The sequence below is a fragment of the Eriocheir sinensis genome, chromosome 21, assembly GCF_024679095.1.
Source record: "Eriocheir sinensis breed Jianghai 21 chromosome 21, ASM2467909v1, whole genome shotgun sequence".
Classification (NCBI taxonomy): domain Eukaryota; kingdom Metazoa; phylum Arthropoda; class Malacostraca; order Decapoda; family Varunidae; genus Eriocheir; species Eriocheir sinensis.
The window spans coordinates 15,857,061-15,877,116 of NC_066529.1; the positions used below are offsets into that span (position 1 = coordinate 15,857,061).

Genomic DNA, 20,056 nt, shown 5'->3' on the forward strand with positions numbered 1-20,056 from the left:
GGAGGAGGAAGGAAGAGGGGGAAGCGGAGGAGGAGGAGCAGATGAAAGAGGGGGAAGAGGAGGAGGAGGAGGAGGAGGAGGAGCATTTTTTCACGAGCTTAACTTTATTAGACGAGTAAAAATGATAACGAAGAAAAAGTATACAAATAGCCTCGTAAGAACTGACAGCTGCAGTGTTTGTGAGGCGCACATTCTCGAACATTTTGGGCCTCACACACCCAAATTTGCTAAGTCTATCGTTGTGTTAGTATTTCCATGGGTAGTTTTATGAGCCTAGGGATAGTGTTATATTGCTTTCACACTCATGAGAATCCGACTATAAGATCTCTATTGCGGCCTTTGTAAATATTCGTTCTGGGAGTCAAAAGCGTCTGAAAATACTGAATTACGTATGTCGCTCAAACTTATCTGTAATCATGAGCAAACGCACCTCGAGCTTCCTATGGTGTTTCCCACAATATAGAAGCTCAAACATCATAGTATAGTATCACATGAATCAAAGAAAACTGGTACAGGGTAAGGAAAAGAACCTCCAACCACAAAGAACGGCAATACGCTGTAAGCATCAGGGGAAACTACGCCAGACTTTTCTTCTTTGTGGCGTTACCGGCGTCCGTAACTCAATCAGGCGGCGTTACGTTACGATATCACTGGTTTACCGCTAACACACCTGCCTCCTGCTAGAATTCCCCCCCCCTCCGCCCCGCAGCACAATCACTGGCAGGTGCTGTTGTAGGCTTATATATTGCTGTTAGTCACGCCTACCACGGAGAAACTGAGGTTGTGAGTGTGTTTGTGTGTGTGTGCTGTGTTGTGTGTTGAAGAGAGAGAGAGAGAGAGAGAGAGAGAGAGAGAGAGAGAGAGAGAGAGAGAATCCCTTCCAAAATTTCTTCAGATAAACCTTTCTTTTGCTGTACACACACACACACACACACACACACACACACACACACACACACACACACACACACACACACACACAGGTAAATCAGTAAGCCTAAAGATGGAACGCTGTGTGTAAACTATTTAAGTATGTATGTATGTATGTATGTATGTATGTATGTATGTACGTAGGTGAACATCCTTTCCGTAACACGTACACGTACATACACGAACCACAGACATGTGCTAAACCAGACCACACACGATCTCTCAATAGCTAGAGCATATGGTGTGTGTGTGTGTGTGTGTGTGTGTGTGTGTTTTCTTTCTCATTAATTAGTTTACTTTTAATTGTTTTTGTTTTTTTAGGTAGTGGAAGGAAAGTGAGGAAGAAACATTTTGATAACTATTTATAAGATTATCTGTCCATCTCTCAGGACTTTCAATTTATTTATCCCGTCTCTCCCTAAACGAAATAAAGTGGAGGAGAAGGAGGAGGAGGAGGAGGAGGAGAAATACTATAAAAAAAGTTCCCTCATAATCCTTCCTCATTTCTCTCTCTCTCTCTCTCTCTCTCTCTCTCTCTCTCTCTCTCTCTCTCTCTCTCTCTCTCTCTTGTATAAGGGAAGCAATATAAACGAAGGTTGGAGGAGGAGGAGAAGGAGGAGGAGGAGGTAAAGGAAGAGGAAAATCACTTAAAAACTTCCAACATATCTCAGTATTCCTTCTCTTCCTTCTTCCTTTCCTTTCTTTCAGCCTTTTCCTTATTCCATGCCTCTCCTTTTGCTTATCGGGAGGGAAGAGGAGGAGGAGGAGGAGGAGGAGCCAGGCAACATGGAAAAAAGAAAAGTGGAGTGGAGAAAACTATAAAAAAACACTTCCTCTTACTGGCGTTTATTTTTCCCTTCTCTGTTTTGTATTGAATAAAGTGATGAAGGTGGTGGAGGAGGAGGAGGAGGAGGAGAAGAGAAGGAGGAGAAAGGAGAAGAAAAAAAGAGCAGGAAAAAGGGAAACAGAAAAAAGAAAGGAAGAAGAAATAGAACGAAGATAAAGAAGACGCAAGAGAAGAAGAGAAAGAAAAGGACGACAACGAAGAAGATGATGAAGAAGAAGGGAAGGAAGAGAGGGAGAAAGAAGGGAAGGAAGAGAGGGAGAAAGAAGGGAAGGAAGAGAGGGAGGAAGAAGGGAAGGAAGAGAGGGAGGAAGAAGGGAAGGAAGAGAGGGAGGAAGAAGGGAAGGAAGAGAGGAAGGAAGAAGGGAAGGAAGAGAGGGAGGAAGAAGGGAAGGAAGAGAGGGAGGAAGAAGGGAAGGAAGAGAGGGAGGAAGAAGGGAAGGAAGAGAGGGAGGAAGAAGGGAAGGAAGAGAGGGAGGAAGAAGGGAAGGAAGAGAGGGAGGAAGAAGGGAAGGAAGAGAGGGAGGAAGAAGGGAAGGAAGAGAGGGAGGAAGAAGGGAAGGAAGAGAGGGAGGAAGGAGAGAAGGAAGAGAGGGAGGAAGAAGGAGGAAGAAGGGAAGGAAGAGAGGGAGGAAGAAGGGAAGAAGGGAAGGAAGAGAGGTAGGAAGAAGGGAAGGAAGAGAGGGAGGAAGAAGGGAAGGAAGAGAGGGAGGAAGAAGGGAAGGAAGAGAGGGAGGAAGAAGGGAAGGAAGAGAGGGAGGAAGGAGAGAAGGACGTAACGCTCCTCTGCTCCCCAAAAATATGAGGAGAGTCTCACAAATTGCCTCTCATTGCCTCAGACGCAGCATCCTCACGGTTCTAATGAGTTACTCTCTCTCTCTCTCTCTCTCTCTCTCTCTCTCTCTCTCTCTCTCTCTCTCTCTCTCTCTCTCTCTCTCTCTCTCTCTCTCTCTCTCTCGATGTTAAGTAAGGAGAGGATGGGCAAAGAAGGTAAGAAGGGAGGATAAGAGGGAATGGAAGAGAGGGGAAGTACAAGTGAATGGACGGGAGGGGCGGAGAAGAAAAGGATGGGGAGAGGGAGGAACGGAGGGAAAAAAAATTGCTTTTCCCAACCTAATGAAGAATTGTGCGTGGAGGAGAAGGAAGAGGAGGAAAAAGGAAAGGGAAAAGCTGGATAAAAAAAGAAGACATGGTAGGGCACGCCCCCCTCCCGCGGCCACGCTGCACTCTCCTTTCTATACGCTTGCTCACCCCTATACTGTCCAAATCCCTTTTGCAAGAGTTAACCAGAATCTTCATTCTTTTATCCCTTCCGCTGGAAAACTCTGGGACAGCCTTCGTTCGTTTGTATTTCCTCCTGCCAACAACTTGAACTCTTTCAAGAGGAGAGTTTCAAGACACCTCTCCACCCGAAATTGATCTCTGGCCTCTCGTTTTTTTTTTCTTTTGTCTGAGCAGCGTCTAGCGGTCTTTTTTTCCCGCTGTTTTTGTTTTTTGCCTTTGAGCTTCCTCCCTTGCTGTAAAAAAAAAAAAAAGTCAATATGTAGCGAGTTGGCTTCCTGTGAGGTTACTTGCTTCAGTGATTTTCCCCAGGCACTTGAGTGACCTGCAGAGCAGAATGTGAAGTTCAGTTCACCTCTGCGAAATGGTTATGGAAAGTAAAATTCCTGCTACGAAAAAGTAATGGTCAACACGATTGTTTAATGAGATGATAATTTTATTCACTAACTATTGATGAGGTTAGGATTAAAAACTTGGAATCATTAAGCTTATGAATTTGTTGAGGTACTTGGAGACTTTCATCAGATCTCCCGGCAATTTGCTCTTTTCCAGCACCAGGCGATGAGTCGCTCGAGTCGCCCTTCAAACGAATGTTACGACAAAGGTTGTACCACTTCCGGAGCACTTTGCTGCAGTCTCCCAAATGATTCGATGTCCATGAAATTGAGGGACCAGTGCACTGCATATTCCAAGGTAATGTCTTACCAACGAGTTCTACAATCATAATATTACTCCGAGCGTCTTGCATTTCAAGTTCTTCCCAGAGAACACAGGCATAGGATTATTTTTGTATTTATTTTTTATAGGCAGAGTTAGAATGTTTTGTATGCTTCAGGTCAATGCTGGTAGTTCTCCGAAGAGGCTTCCCACACTTGTATGTGTGGTTACCGTTTCCGGAACCAAAGGGAATGACTTTACACTTCTCAGTGTTACACGGCATGTCACTTTTCAGACCATTGAATAATCCGTTCAAGGTCCTTTTGGGTGACTTCACAATCGGCCGTGGCGGGGCCGGCCTCACCACTGTGATGTCATCAGCAAGCTTCGATAGGGAGGATTTTGGTCTAATTTCAAAGTCAACTGAGTATGGCTCGTTGTTTTCTTCCGGTAAACCACTTTCTTATACACACAGTCAGTTTCTTTTGGACCCGCTGTTTTTTTTTTCATTCATGTGATTTTTTTTCATAGGTTCTCTAAGCATAAAATAATGTTTTTTAACACACACACACACACACACACACACACGACGCTCGCCTCAAAACCCAAAGGTCCCGGGTTCGATTCCCAGGAGGTGTGGAGACGGATGGGCAGTCCAATCCGTGCCCCCTGCCCACCCAGCAGTGAATGGGTACCGGGTGTCAGTCGCGGATTGTGTCCCGCCCATGTAGGTAGAATTCATGGTCCCGCCCCTGTTACGTGTGGGTGTGAGGGTCCAGCCGTACGAAGAGCTCCGTCATCAAAGCTCAAAAACTCATTCAGGGAAGGCCCTGGCTGGGAATAACGAGCCAAGCGAGTGTTCAGACCATGCTGAATTAGACACACTTTCCCTACCTGACCAGCAAGCCCTTTCATTAGCAGTGCCAATCACCGTGACACACACACACAAGTTTCTCCCACCATAAAAGTTTCACCTGAGCTCCACAACTCCGCCACAGAATGTTTCTAATTGCCGGTACTCACTCTCACCTCGGCGTACCTGCGGTGATTGATCTCATTACACGGTTGGTTCATTAGTTTGTTAAGCTGTATTCGTTTACATGAAGTGACCAAGAGTCCACAGAAGCTAATTTGATGCAACGTTAATATATAAAGAAAAGAATAGAGAAAGGGAGTTTAACAAATATGTAGGCTTCCGTGCAGAAGCAAAAAAAAATAAAAAATAAATAAATACAGAAGGACGAATGGTTGAAACTTTAACAGATGCGAAGGGGAAAAAATGAAAAAAAAAATTAATAAGGACTTTTTTTTTACTCTGTATTTGAAGATAATTAATTCATGTGTATAATAAACAAATACGAATAAAAAAATATAAGAACAAATAAACGAATAAATATAAAGAACGAATGACTGTACAGGTAAAAAAAACACGTAAAAAAAACACACGAATGAATTAATATGCAAGTAAAAAGATAGGAATATTAGTGTTAAATTATTAAGCAAAACGCAATAAATGTCATGAACGATACTTGTCACTATACTCATTTTAACAATAAAGGAGGCAGCTTAAGGGCACAGTTTTTTTTTTCATTGAGCTCATTAACAATTACCGCTTAAACAAAGAGTTAGACGAATCAACCCAGATGGACGATACATGAACTACAGCAACACAACAACAACAACAACAACAACAACAACAACAGCAAGCAAAAACAGCATCGGTAAACAAAATAACAATGATAACAATAGCAGCGACATTATTATCACCATCACCACCAACAACAACAATAATAAAGAGCAGTAAAAAAAAAAAAAAGATGAAAACTAGTAAACAAAATAGCAATGATAAAAACAACAGCAACATCATCATCTTCACCACTATCACAACGACAAACACCACCATCACTACCATCAACACCAACGACAGCAAAAACACGCCGTATGTACCTATGTATGTATATGTACGCGAGTATGTAAGTATGTATGTATATAATTATGTACTACGCAAGACTGTATACCTTAGCCACACACACACACACACACACACACACACATTGGCATACAGCAACGCACCCTCACAAAACAAGGCAACACAAGACGCTGCACTGCTGTACTAACGTCGTGTGTTTACAAAGTGCTGGTGGCAAGGCTAACATTATGTAACTCTCTCTCTCTCTCTCTCTCTCTCTCGGCAATCATTTACTCCTTTAGTCACTCACAAAGTAAGCCATTCAGCCCCTCAAGCAGACATATATTCAGCCATCAGCCCTAGAATGAGTGAGTGAGTGGCCAGGTCATGCCCACTCATGCCTCAACGGAAACACCTAATTGTGAAGGCAGCGGCATTGCACCACACACACACACACACACACACACACACACACACACACACGCGCGCGCGCGCACACACACACACACACACACACGTCTTAGGATTCCTCTCACACTTTTCTTTTTCTTCCTCTCCCTCTTCTTTTCCTCCTCCTCCTACTACTACTACTAATTCTTTTTCTCCTCCAAATGTTTGGCCACAAATCTTTCTCCCCCTCCTGTTCTTTAATTTTGCTCTAACTTTCTCTTTCCATCTCTCCTTCGTCATCTCTTTATTCTCCCTTTCTTCCTTTATTAGTTTCCATGTCTTTTTCCTCCTCCAGCTCTTAGTCGCTTTTTCATTTTTTTTTCTCCTTATCCATTAACTGCTCTTCTCCTCCTCCTCTTCCTCCACAGCTCATATCTATAACTTTCATTCTCGTTCTCTGCTTTTCCTTCTCCCTTCCTTCTCTTCGGTTCATTCTCTGACATAACTTTACTTCCTCTTTAACTCAATAGTCGCTGCTCCTCCTCCTCCTCTTCTCTTCTGCTCTTTACACTTTTCTGTTTTGTAACCTTGCCTCCTCCTCAAAAATCGAACCTCTTCCTCCTCCTCTCCTTCCTACTTTTCCTCTCTTCCCAACATAGGAAATCGCAAGGGAAGTTTACATACAATTTTCCGCAATATCACCTCCTCTTCCACCTCCTCCTCCTCCTCTTCCTATCTTTTCACCTTCTTGAAATAGATTGAGATGTTTACATACAATTTTCCTCTTACTCCTCCTTCTTCTCTTTCCCTTCATTCCCCTCCTACTCCTTCCCTTCCTCCTCCTTTTCCTCCTCTTCTCCTTCTCCTCCACCAGGAAGAGTTCAATAGTTGATGATTGATCGATTACCTAACGCGGGGCCTGTTCTCTCTCTCTCTCTCTCTCTCTCTCTCTCTCTCTCTCTCTCTCTCTCTCTCTCTCGCTCGCTCGCTCGCTTCAAAAGTTTATGGGTACCAAATACAGGAGAGAGAGAGAGAGAGAGAGAGAGAGAGAGAGAGAGACCTTCAGGCAGACCAAACAGAATAAAGGACAAACGTACGCACTTTATGGGGGAATGATTGCGTGTGTGTGTGTGTGTGTGTGTGTGTGTGTGTGTGTGTGTGTGTGTGACCTTGAACTTGCCGTCGTCCCTCCCAGCCCCCAAACACACACACACACACACACACACGTCACCTGGCTGGGCGTGGCTCAGTCGAACAACGTGACTAAGCTAAGCAGTGTTTACCTTTCCCCTCCCGTGACGCAGGTGAGAGAAAACGTGACAGTAATTCAGGTACGGTATGCATTAATTAAGGGATGACGGGTTAGTATAAAAGGTGAACAACAAGAATAAAATATAAGCTAAGATACTCATTATACAACAGCAATAAATATACTCAATAATAGGGGAAAATCGAGACACGGGATTGAGAAGAGGAAGAGGAGGAAGAGACGGGAATAAGAAGAGGAAGAAAAACGGCTGCCGGCTTGAAAAAGAGATGAAGCTGAATAGTTTAAATAATGGAAGAGTTCAATAAGGTGAACAATAAAAAAAAATTAACTCAGAGAAAACGAGTAAAAAGGATAAATAAGAAAATATTAAACAACTCAACAAAAAAACGAATAAGAATGTATATAAGTATGAAAAATAAATTTCGTGAAAAAAAAGAAAATAAACAAAAAGAAAATGAAGCATTAATAATAATAATAATAATAATAATAATAATAATAATAATAATAATAATAATAACTAATTCAAATACTAGTAATAATTATATCTATAAACTGCTACTACTGCTACTACTACAATTAGTAATAATAATAATAATAATAATAATAATAATAATAATAATAATAATAATAATAATAATAAAAATAATGATAAAAATAATAACAATAATAATAATAATAATAATAGTAATAATAATAATAGTAATGGTAAAAATCACAGAAACATAAATAAAATATTATTATGAAGCAATAAATGATCGATGCAATAGCTCTCACTCTCTTGGAAAGGTTGTTTACAATAATTTATATGAAAACGTGATCACACACACACACACACACACACACACACACACACACACACACACACACACTCAAACACACACATTAACTATTATGCACGTATATCGCACCAGACTTATCAAGAGAGAGAGAGAGAGAGAGAGAGAGAGAGAGAGAGAGAGAGAGTTAAATACACATATCAACATTAATCATAAAATAATGATGAAGTAACAATTATAATAATAATAATGATGATGAAAATAATAATTTTAATATCACCAAACTACATACATAAAAAAATACCACAGAACAAAATGACGACAATAAAAGTTACCACTGACGTGAGAGAGAGAGAGAGAGAGAGAGAGAGAGAGAGAGAGAGAGAGAGAGAGAGAGAGAGAGACCATGCAGACAACACCACCGTAACCACCACAGACAAACACAGACAAAACCAGAGGGCGAGAGAATAACAAGACACTGAACACGACCACCAAATAAGTCTACGAGGAAAATCATGCCGGGAAGACTAACAGACAGACAAGACAGACTGGAAGGAGGTAAATAAATGTTTTCATGCTGGAGACGGGCGTGCGAGAGCTTCTTACGGGAGCACAGGACACGACACACCGAGTTCTCCTCCTCCTCCTCCCTCGGGCTAAGGATTCAAACACTCGCGTCACGGAGGAATATCAGAGATGTTGGATTAGATATTTGGTGTGGGAGCGAACAGCAACACACCCTCCCGCGGCCACGTCTCAGCGCCATCTGTTGTGATTAGAGCCGTGCACCTACGTCACGATTTACACTTCGCAACGGGTTCACTTTTCTGCAGCGTTTAAGGTATGTATAAATAATAATAATAATAATAATAATAATAATAATAATAATCTTCTAATCCTTGCTCATGGTAGAAGTTTCACTAGTTTGCCACCGCTAAGCTGTAAATGATGGCCAAACCTGAAGTTACATTATTAAGACTTCTTCCAACGTTTATATATGTAAGTCAATCTTCTCTCCTAAATCAACCCTTTCTCATTGTCGAAGCTTCACTAGTTTGCCACGGCTAAACTGTAAAAAACCCTTAAACATGGTGTTATTATATTATAATAACACATATACAACTAAACTAGTGGGGTTGCGGTCATGTGAGGTGCATGATAGCTAGGGTCGCCTGAAAAAAAGGTTGGGAACCACTGTAATACAGCGTGTGATGTAAATGAATCTCTTAAATCAACTCTTGCTTGTGGTAACAGCTTCTTATTGCTAAACTAATTTTAAATAAAGACATTTTTAAAAGATGGCCAAACCTGAGAATACAAGTACCCTGCTATCTATGTAGCGTTTGGTAAATCAGTCGTCTAAATCTACCCTTGCTTACGACAGCTTTAGAAGTCATTACTAAACTTGCTAGTAAAGAATGGCAAAGATCGACCTTCTCCAACCTGGGATTCATAAATCACTGATAAATTAATATGAAATTGTGTTTCATATTAAAGTATCTAGTATATATTAAACAATGAGTATATGTTACCTCAATAATTATAGTATTGCTGTGATAGCCAATCCTCCAGGTAGTCCATTACTGGTGCATTTTGTTGCGGAGGTGTGGGCCGTTGTGAAGGCGTCAGGTCAGGTCGTCTCAGCTGGCCGAGGACAACACTCGGCCCCACGCCTCGCCGCGGCACCTTATTTCCGCCTCGTCCAGGCCCGCGGGCAGCCCGGCGCCATGGGGATCCTCGAGAGAATCGGCGAGATCGAGAAGGAGATCGCCAGGACGCAAAAGAACAAAGGTGAGGGGCTGGCCGCGGCCGCACGTGGGTGCCAGGCTGACAAGTGCCCGCCGCCCCCCGCCCCCCGGCCCGCCGCGGCAGGGGGCACCAGGGCCTTAGGAGTGCCTCAGGGGCGTGGCAGCGTGCTTGTGCAGGGCTTCATGTGGCGACAAACACGTCCCCAATGTCAGTCTTGTTCCTCCCCAGCAAGTGTTGTTTCCTGGTCTTGTCACCTGGGGCATATTCTTCAGCAGTTCGGGGCGTACACACTTGTTGACAAGGCTGTCGTAGGAGTGCTGGGCATTTCCAGGGACAGTTTTATGACCCTGGTGGTCGTTTGAGTATTCTACACAATGAGCCTAAATAAATACCATTGGTACTCATTAGAATCCAGTTGATCTCTTTCAGCCTCTGATAATTATTGATGTGAGAGGCGGGAGTGCCTGAGAATATCAAACCTGATGGGCTTCCCAACCTCGTCACCCTCACCTGGACATGGTTAGGCAGAGCTCAGCATTGGTTACAGTATTCTAAAGGGTACCCTTTGCAGCTCTCCTGATTTCATGAAGACAATTTTTATCTCGCATATTTGCCCTATCTTGGACTTTGCCCTTGTGGTTTGGTTCACTGGTTATACAGGAGACATTAGGCTTTTAGAAAATGTTCAGAGGAGGTGGACCAAGAAAATTACCGGTTTCCATGATCTGCCATACAGTGAACGTCTCGCTAGATTGAGTCTTTATTCCATTAAAGGAAGACTGATCAGAGCTGATCTCATTATGGTGTTCAACATTCTGAAAGGGTTTTGTCCGAATCTAGGTCACCTCTTTGTTAGAAATTTCAACAGACACACGAGAGGCCACTCCTTTAAGCTTTTTGTTCCTTGTTACAATACTGATGTTCGAGCTCGTTTCTTCTCTGTGCGGGTCATTAGCATTTGGAATAATTTACCAGAATCAGTTGTTGTGGTGAATTCTGTTAATGCTTTCAAATGGCATCTCCACACTTCTCTTGGTTAAATTTTGTATGATATTGATTGACTTTGGGTTGTTGAGTATCTCTTTAACTTGTAAACTTGTGTCCTGTCCTGTGCTGTGCTGTGTCTCTACTCGGGATTGCCAACCTGACTATATTGTCTTGGCACTTACTCGAGTATTATGGCAGTTGTTTGTGTGGTCGTGGTGATGCCATATCAGCCAACCATCAGAACATCTAAAGGACAATCTACTTGCTGTCTTGGTTGGAGGCATCACCTGATTCTAGATGGGGTTCTCCCCATCCAGGTAAGAAAGCAGGAATTGATTCCTGTGATAAGGAGAAACCTACATCATTTTTAAATTGATTTTAGTATTTATTTAGTTTTACATCCATTGCATCAGAGTCTGACACCTACTATACTCTAGTCTGTTTCATTCCATCTGTCCACTCGCGAACATGGATGTGGCACCTGCGCATTGTTAGTTTGTGATTGCATGAAGATCAACTTTATATTTTCAGTGATATATTTGAATTTTTGTGTAAACAAAATATCCTCAAACCCTCTTATATGAACTGCAAACATGCCAATTTGCATCAATTATCTACGATACAAGCACACGAAGAACAACTTGTATATCAAACAGTATAGTCTGATGATACTCGAACGATTCATGGCCTTTCAGATACCCATATTTCATCTCATTGAGGTACATAAAATGACATCCGACTGCAAGTGTCTATACATAAGGAATTTTGATGTGTTGCATGTTAACAGCATGGGTAGCCTAATATTCAAAATAGCCTAGCATCACATGCAACAGTTATTATTTACTATTTCATGTTATTTCAATTATTAATAGTTATTTACATGCATTAAATTATTAAGATACCCTTTATTTACACTTGCAGAGTCAGATGTCTTTTAATATACTACCTGAAATGAGCTATCAATCAGTGAATTTGAAAAATCATAGATTGTTCAAGCATGATGTGACTATTTTATTTGATACATGCTTGTCTTTTTGTGTGCTTTTATGTTAGATTAATTATCGATGCAAACGACCGAGTTGTTTTTTTGTATACATAAACATTCAGATATATTATTGAAAAATAAGCTGGAATGTCTTTCACAACAGTTGATTTTCACGTATTCACGAACTAGAAATACGCAGGTGCCACATCTATCAAAATTCCCGCTTTGTTGGTGGACAGATGAAATGAAACAGACTATACTACTTCTACTTGTCGAATTATTATGCAGTGGTTATACCACTGTCCATAGAAATCCTGAAATAAGGGTGCGAGGAGGGGTGAAGTTCCACTGTAAAGTGATGTCAGGGCTGGTTAGATTAGAACAAGGGGGTGTCAATTGCTCCCCTGTTAGGTGGTTAAGTTTGATTAGATTTGTTAAGTATAATTGTTTACAATATGTGATATGCTTTGCGATGTGCCGTTGTCAGTACTATAATGGTCAGCAGTTGAGACGGCAGCAAAGTTTTCCTTCCTTGTGGTCTTCTGATGGCCTAAGTTCATATTTTCCTTATTTTTGTGTATTGTGAGGACAAAACATTTACATTTGGTGAATTTTGAAGTATTTGCTATTAATTTGCTTTCCTTCCACATATAAATCATTAGTTATTTTGGGGAAAGAATTCAAGATGCTAGTGAATCCAGACGGAAATAATTAACATACTATTGAAAAAACATCAAAACTTACTGAAAATAATTTGTCTACCTTGTGAGTTGGGTATTGTTAGATATACTTACTCTGATTTGCCACTGTTTGGCTGGTGATAGTGGCCAGCAGCCTTCCTCTCGCATATTTGCTCAATGACTCCTTCAGTCACCTACATCCAAGATAAGACTTTATTAATCATCATTAGCATTATGGAACAAGTCTTTAACCTCTTCAGTACCATAGTCTGTAAAACCAGGATATGGCATGGAGGTTATGTTTTGTCTGCTTGTATTGAAGGGGTTAAGTTGAATTGCATATGAGAAGAATAGATTCTGATTTTATTGGCACTGAGAATCAGGGTTGTAGATTAAAAAAAAATTTTATTATTGATTCTTGGCCAGCTCTAAGATAACGTAAAGTTGGAGGCATAAGCTATAGCTGCGTGTGGCCTCAGTGCTCATCTCCATCTCATGGGCCCTTGAGCCTGTGGTAAGTGAAAACCCATTGTATACCTCAGGTGGCTCTGTCTGTCTCAGATGTGTTTTCAGAGACATTTATGTACCATGCAAGTCAGTCTCATGATTCTCAGCTATTTTCTTTCACTCTTCTCTTGCCATGAGTTTATGGGACACAAGCCATGCAGATAATGAAATGTGATATCTGGCCAAGTATTCTGCTGCCCACACAAGCATCCTGTTCACCCACTAACAACACCTTAACTGTTCAGTCCACCTCCATTTTATAACATGCTCTACTTTCACACAGCGACGGAGTACCATCTGGGTGTGCTGAAGGCCAAGCTAGCTAAGTACCGCTCACAGCTACTGGAGCCGCAGGGCAAGAAGGGTGAAAAGGGTGAGGGCTTTGATGTTATGAAGAGTGGTGATGCGCGGGTGGCTCTCATCGGTTTCCCTTCGGTTGGTAAGGTGAGTAGGGGTCAAGCTTTTTTTGTTTTGAAGTAAACACTCCCAGCGAGAGATGGCAGGAAGCTCAGATGCGGGCAACTTCTTAAAGAAAATATATTTGAGGGGCTAAAAGTGTGTATTGGCACACTATATCTTTGTATGGCATTATTTTTATTGACTTATCCCTGATTTAAAGTTTTGTGTTGAGCAGTCTTCTGTCACAAATTCACTAACCCCTCAATTCCTCCTCCCACTGGAAAAAAAAAAAAACTAACCACATCCTTTCTCAAACCTTTTTCTTTTATTCCTCCATCCCCGGGAAAATCTAAATTCATCCATTCACTAACATCCAGCATCCCTACACCTCTTGAGTCTTTATATGCTCTGAAGCTCCAGTACTTCATGTGCTGAGGTTTGGTTATTTATATGTTGAGGTTAAGTTTCTGTGGAGAATCAAGGATGGACTCAATCACAGTAACTACCACCCCCCCAAAATAACCTCATCCGTCTCTCCTCCCCCTCGCCAGAGTACCTTGCTGAGCACCCTGACCAACACCCAGAGCGTGGCTGCCTCCTATGAGTTCACAACCCTCACATGCATCCCCGGCGTCATTGAGTACAAGGGCGCCAACATACAGCTTCTTGATCTGCCAGGTATCATCGAGGGTGCCTCCCAGGGCAAGGGTCGAGGCAGGCAGGTAAGGAAGGGGTCACTGGGGGCTGGCTGATCAGGGGAGGCTGATGTGGAGTGAGGTTTATACTCACTTAATAGTAATCTAGATAAATCCTGTTCCCATGTCACTTTCCAAATTAATGCTTACCACCTTAAAAATGAATGATAATGGTCATAATAGTTAGGTTACTAGCCCCAGCCCTGAACCTTACCTGAGTGGTTCCCCTCTTCAGGTGATTGCGGTGGCTCGAACGTCGGACTTGGTGATCATGATGGTGGACGTGACGAAGGGGGAGGTGCAGAAGGAGCTCCTCACCGCTGAGTTGGAGGCTGTCGGTATCAGGCTCAACAAGAGGAAACCTGGCATCTACTTCAAAGTGAGAGCAGTGTAGTGAGGGGATGGGGCAGGGGTATGTGGGGGGTGTTGAATGTGTAGGTAAATGGATTAATACTGATGGTGGGATTGAGGCATAAACAGGCAGCCAGCTTGATAAGGTAGTCTAGTAGGGTTTTTCAAATACTAGGTGATGTTGGGGGATACTTAGTAGAATTGATTTGAAGTATTTTAGTCTGTGGAAAGGGCCCTTGTGCAATGGGATTGAGGCATGAGCAGATTCTTACACTGATGTAAGATGAAGACATATAACTATTATTATTCTTTAAGTAAATGTGTCATGTAGCCAAAAATACACTTGTGTATGAACAACTCTCCCAACTATTGGATGCATGACTCACTCCATTTTTTATTTTTTCACAGCAAAAAAAGGCGGGAGGCATAAAGTTTAACGCCACGTGTACCCTGACCAAGATTGACGAGAAGATGGTGCAGATGATCCTTCACGAGTACAAGATTTTCAACGCCGAGGTGATGCGTAAATCCCTCCACCCTCTTCTCCCTCCCACCTCTGTCCTAGCACTCCTGACCTCCTTCCTCTTGTGCATGATCCTCTCTGTTCTCTTCTCCCTCCCTCCTCAGTCCTCTTACCTCCCTCCTCCTTCTTTCCTCCTCCTGTGCATGATTCTCTGTTCTTTTCTTCCTCCCTCCTTGTCCTCGTACTCCTTACTTTCCTCCCTCCCACTATGCATGGCTCCCTCTGTTCTCTTCTCTTTCCCTCCTCTGATCAAGCCTTTTCTCCTCTGAATAAATATAAACATGTTCCTTTAGTAATTTGATGGATAATTAGGGATATTTTCCTATTATTTTATTTTTATTTTTTATATTTTTTTAGTGATATAAGTTGCTACATCTGTGACTTACATGTGCATTTGTTATACTTCAACACCTAATCTCCTTCTTCGTTTATAGTCCATCTTTTTCCATTTTGGGGGGGGGATTTGCTATGAACCTCCTCCATCTTGCTCAGTCCAGTGCTAATCCTTCCTCTATTTCTGACACTTCCAAGTCTTATTGCACTGTTCCTTTCCCTGTTCTCCTTGATCTTCCAACTGATCTCCTTCCAGGTACAGGTAGCTCTCGATTTACGCGAGTATTGTGTCCTTGAAGAGGTCATGTAAATCAAAAACAATGTAAATCAAACAAGAGATAGGTTTCTATCGAAAAATAAATATTCGCGTGAGACATCTGGTGGCAACTCCATAAAATATCGCGTATAAGTGAAAAAAACGTGCAAATTAAACATTTGTTTGGATTTTTGACCCTGCGTTATTTAAAAAATGCGTAAACCAAACTTGCGGAAATCGAGAGTTACCTGTACCTCCATCTCCTCCATCATCTTCATCTCTCCGCCCTCTGTCCTGCTTCTCATATGACTGAACCATTTCAACATTCTCTGACATTCTCTGTGTGTGTGTTATATTTCCAACTCCTAATTCATTCTTTATATTCCAGGTCATATTTAGGGAAGACTGCACGTCAGATGAGCTGATAGATGTGATCTCCGGCAACCGAGTTTACATGCCATGCCTCTACGTGTACAACAAGATCGATCAGGTGTCCATTGAGGAGGTGGACCGTGTGGCTCACATGGCTCACAGCGTGGTGGTCAGGTTCGTGCAGCAGGGACAGGCCGGCCACATGCAACACCACCGCTCATACCACCTTTCTGCTTCTTAACACACACACCATACCACATCACCTCTCTGTCCTTGAGTGTCTGGCTGTATCACTCACCCCACCACACCACACTGCACATAGAACCTTTCTGCCTCTGACACACACACACCATACCACATCACCTCTGTCCTTGTGAGTCTGGCTGTACCACTCACCCCACCACACCACACTGCACATACCACCTATCTGCCTCTTAACACACACCATACCACAGTACCTCTATCCTTGTGTGTCTGGCTGTACCAATCACCACACCACACTGCACATACCACCTTTCTGCCTCTAACACACACACCACACTGCACATACCACCTTTCTGCCTCTAACACACACACCACACTGCACATACCACTTTTCTGCCTCTAACACACACCACACTGCACATACCACCTTTCTGCCCCAACACACACACCACACTGCACATACCACCTTTCTGCCTCTAACACACACACCACACTGCACATACCACCTTTCTGCCTCTAACACACACACCACACTGCACATACCACCTTTCTGCCTCTAACACACACACCACACTGCACATACCACCTTTCTGCCTCTAACACACACACCACACTGCACATTAGACCTTTATTCCTCTAACACACACACCACACTGCACATACCACCTTTCTGCCTCTAACACACACACCACACTGCACATACCCCCTTTCTGCCTCTAACCCACACACCACACTGCACATACCACCTTTCTGCCTCTAACACACACACCACACTGCACATACCACCTTTCTGCCTCTAACACACACACCACACTGCACATACCACCTTTCTGCCTCTAACACACACCACACTGCACATACCACCTTTCTGCCTCTAACACACACACCACACTGCACATACCACCTTTCTGCCTCTAACACACACACCACACTGCACATACCACCTTTCTGCCTCTAACACACACACCACACTGCACATACCACCTTTCTGCCTCTAACACACACACCACACTGCACATACCACCTTTCTGCCTCTAAGGGTTCATTCACACTAAAAGCAGAGCAGGGCAGAGCAGAGCGGTTAGGTGTTCACATATAAGCAGAGCAGGGCGACCTGCACAAGAATCATTCGCAGGCAACTGCCTGATAAACTCCTCGGTGTTTATCTTGTAGGATGATGAAAATGTAATGATTTACAAGGGAACATGGAATTCTGTTGTTAAAGCCAAGTCCCATGGCAGTGTGGGTCACTGATGATTGGGTATAGGATCAGAATATCACTAAATTAGCTTTTCTAAACATACGGCTATTATATATCATTAAATTGTACCTCAACTATGCACAATCTGGTCAGTTTTTTGTAATTTTGGCTTCAGCAATAAAAATTCACCTATGTAGATAGCTTTTTGGCCATGTTGATGGAAGGGTGGAGACGTGGAGGACCGCTAGCTGTGAGCAGCAAAAAATACAACCAAATTTCCCGAGCGTGACGCTGCGCTCCGCGCTGTGCCACTCTGCTTGCAGTGTGAATGCCTGAGCGTCTGTACATTCAAAATTATCCAAAAATTAATGCCGCTACTAACCGCTCTGCTCTGCTCTGCCCTGCTCTGCTTGTAGTGTGAACGAGGCCTTACACACACACCACACTGCACATACCACTTTTCTGTCTCTAACACACACACCACACCACACTTACTGTCTGTGTTCTGTGTTTGCTTTAGCACACACTACACAGTTACATATCACTGAACTTTGTGTGTTCCTCTTTATCACACATGACACACACAACTGATACCTGTGTTTATGTATCTGGTTTTCCCACATACTGTGTGTACCATCTGTCCATGTTCTTTGTGGCTGTTCCTAGAATACACAACTCATAAGGGACAAACTTATAGGTAAATCAAGACACCTCTCCACCAGAAATTGACCTCTCTTTTGGCCACTCTTTACTTTTATCTTTTTTTTGGAGCAGCGATTAGCAGGCTTTTTTTCTGCATTTTTTGTTGCCCTTGAGCTGCTTCCTTTCCTGAAAAAAATATATAAATGAAAAAATGAATAAATAAATAAATAAATAAAATAAATTAAGAAAATTACAAAACAAAGATTAAAACTTAAACAACTTCACTGTAATGTTTCCTCTCCCCATCAGCTGCAATATGAAGCTCAATCTCGACTATCTACTGGAACGGACATGGCTAGAGCTCTCCTTACTGCGGATCTACACCAAGAAGCCGGGCCGGGCGCCAGACTTCGGCGACCCGATCATCCTGCGCGGGGGAGCCTCCGTTGAGCATGTGTGTCACTCCATCCACAGGTCCATCGTGGCAGTATTTAAATACGCCCTCGTCTGGGTAAGTGACGTGCCGGCTGCTTGAGGGGTTGTGTTGATGAAAGAACTTCATCATTCAGTACAGTAGTGTTGCCTGATATGCATATTTGTAGTATGGGAGTCACCTAATATGCGAGGGGACTCATACGGTATATATTTGAGTCTTTGTGTCTGTGAGTTCAACCTTGTGGTGTGTGATTTCTGATTCAGAGTAAAGCAAAAATGACATTCCTATCCTGTATGCATATCAGTTCTTCAAATGCACAACTGGGTCTTCTAATGATGTTCGCCTTCCCCACTGTTCTTCCATGCCCACCAGCCTTGGTGGTTCCATCTCGCATTTAGAAGTGGACATATTACTGTATTTGAGGTCATTGCCGAGTTAGCAGATATCAGCTGTTTGCAAGAAAATTTCACATTGAATTGTACAGTGATGAAGGTGGGCAGGATGGTGTTGGTGAGAGGAATGATCCAGAGAACCCCCTGTTACTGTGGTTGGAGTAAAGAAAGCTTTGAAAGGAATGAATAAGGGTTTCTGTGGACCTAATATGCAAATTTCTTCTATGCAATGTCTTTTGTCATTCATACTCTTGCATATCAGGCGACACTACTCTATAAAGCATCTTATAAAGATAAAGAAAATTGCTTGATTTTATGTACATAACTTCTTTTTTTATCTTTACAGGGCAAGAGCACCAAGTTTAGCCCGCAGCGAGTTGGAATCCACCACATAATGTGTGACGAAGATGTTATTCAGATTGTGACGAAGAAATAATCCAGTGTTTAGTTGTAGCATTGTTTGCCCAAATATATATAAGCCTCAACTTCTGCCTCTGCTCTCTGGAACTTATTTATATAATATTATGTTCCATTTGTCATGGCAGATGTTGTCCTGATGAGAATGTGTGCTCTGTAGGGCAAATGTGGCACAGAAATCCCTCTGCTAAAATCTTCCCACATATTGGAAGTCCTCTTGCAAGCTCTCCAAATCTTTCTTTCATTCATATATTGGAGTAATGGTGTTTCTGAGGGAGCAGGGCTTGTAAGAGGACTTCTGACAGATCTAAAAAATGAGACTGCAGCTAACTTCTTCCCTCTTCCTGAACATGAGTCACTGCCACATACAACTTGCTGAGACACGCCAGGACTACAGTGTGATTGTCGATGAAACGTTTCAAAGTCCTATCCTTCTTTCATCCTAAGCCTTGTGCTCAACTAACAATTACAATTATGGCCTCTTCTCTGAGCTACAGCCAGATCAAATGCATGGTGTGAAGAGAATGCCTTCAAAAGATGATAGTCACACTGCCACCATTCACACTTCTGCTGCACCATCATCACTTAAGTAAAGCAGTACAGGCAATATTAGGAGTGATCCCAAAAATATTACTAATTTTGCTCAAGCATTTTTATCTTCTCCTTTATAATGAGCTGCAGAGGCCACTGGGACATGTTTTTGGAGAGCTGCAGGCATGATTTTTTTTTTTTTTTTTTTTTTTTTTTGCTACAAAGTGATAAATAAACAATCCTATGAAAAAAGCTTGCTAAATACTGGAAAAAGAGATTACTACTTCTATAACAAAATGATGATAATGCTACTGATATAAAAGTCACCCTCCCACATGT

The 20,056-nt window shown here is 42.4% G+C and overlaps 1 protein-coding gene and 1 long non-coding RNA gene across 2 annotated transcripts; one reads left to right on the forward strand and one right to left on the reverse strand.

Moving 5' to 3' along the window:
• Positions 1 to 9,675: 9,675 nt before the first annotated feature.
• LOC127001750 (developmentally-regulated GTP-binding protein 2-like) lies at positions 9,676 to 19,254 on the forward strand. Its single transcript, XM_050866896.1, has 8 exons — positions 9,676 to 9,848; positions 13,249 to 13,409; positions 13,916 to 14,086; positions 14,295 to 14,438; positions 14,819 to 14,926; positions 15,911 to 16,068; positions 18,251 to 18,452; positions 19,116 to 19,254. The coding sequence occupies exons 1-8, from the start codon at positions 9,785 to 9,787 to the stop codon at positions 19,203 to 19,205; spliced, it is 1,098 nt and encodes a 365-aa protein (XP_050722853.1). The 5' UTR covers positions 9,676 to 9,784; the 3' UTR covers positions 19,206 to 19,254.
• LOC127001753 (uncharacterized) lies at positions 16,078 to 18,220 on the reverse strand. The gene is made up of 4 exons (XR_007755438.1): positions 16,963 to 18,220; positions 16,845 to 16,924; positions 16,565 to 16,684; positions 16,078 to 16,447 (listed from the first exon to the last, which is right to left on the reverse strand). It is a non-coding gene; the product is annotated as an uncharacterized LOC127001753 (long non-coding RNA).
• Positions 19,255 to 20,056: the final 802 nt, after the last annotated feature.

Bases quoted from the DNA above. Each gene is read 5' to 3' on its own strand.
- LOC127001750 (XM_050866896.1), top strand. From the start codon at position 9,785: ATGGGGATCCTCGAGAGAATCGGCGAGATCGAGAAGGAGATCGCCAGG. The intron at 13,410-13,915 runs GTGAGTAGGGGT...CCCCCTCGCCAG, and splicing joins GTTTCCCTTCGGTTGGTAAG to AGTACCTTGCTGAGCACCCT. The intron at 14,087-14,294 runs GTAAGGAAGGGG...TCCCCTCTTCAG, and splicing joins GCAAGGGTCGAGGCAGGCAG to GTGATTGCGGTGGCTCGAAC.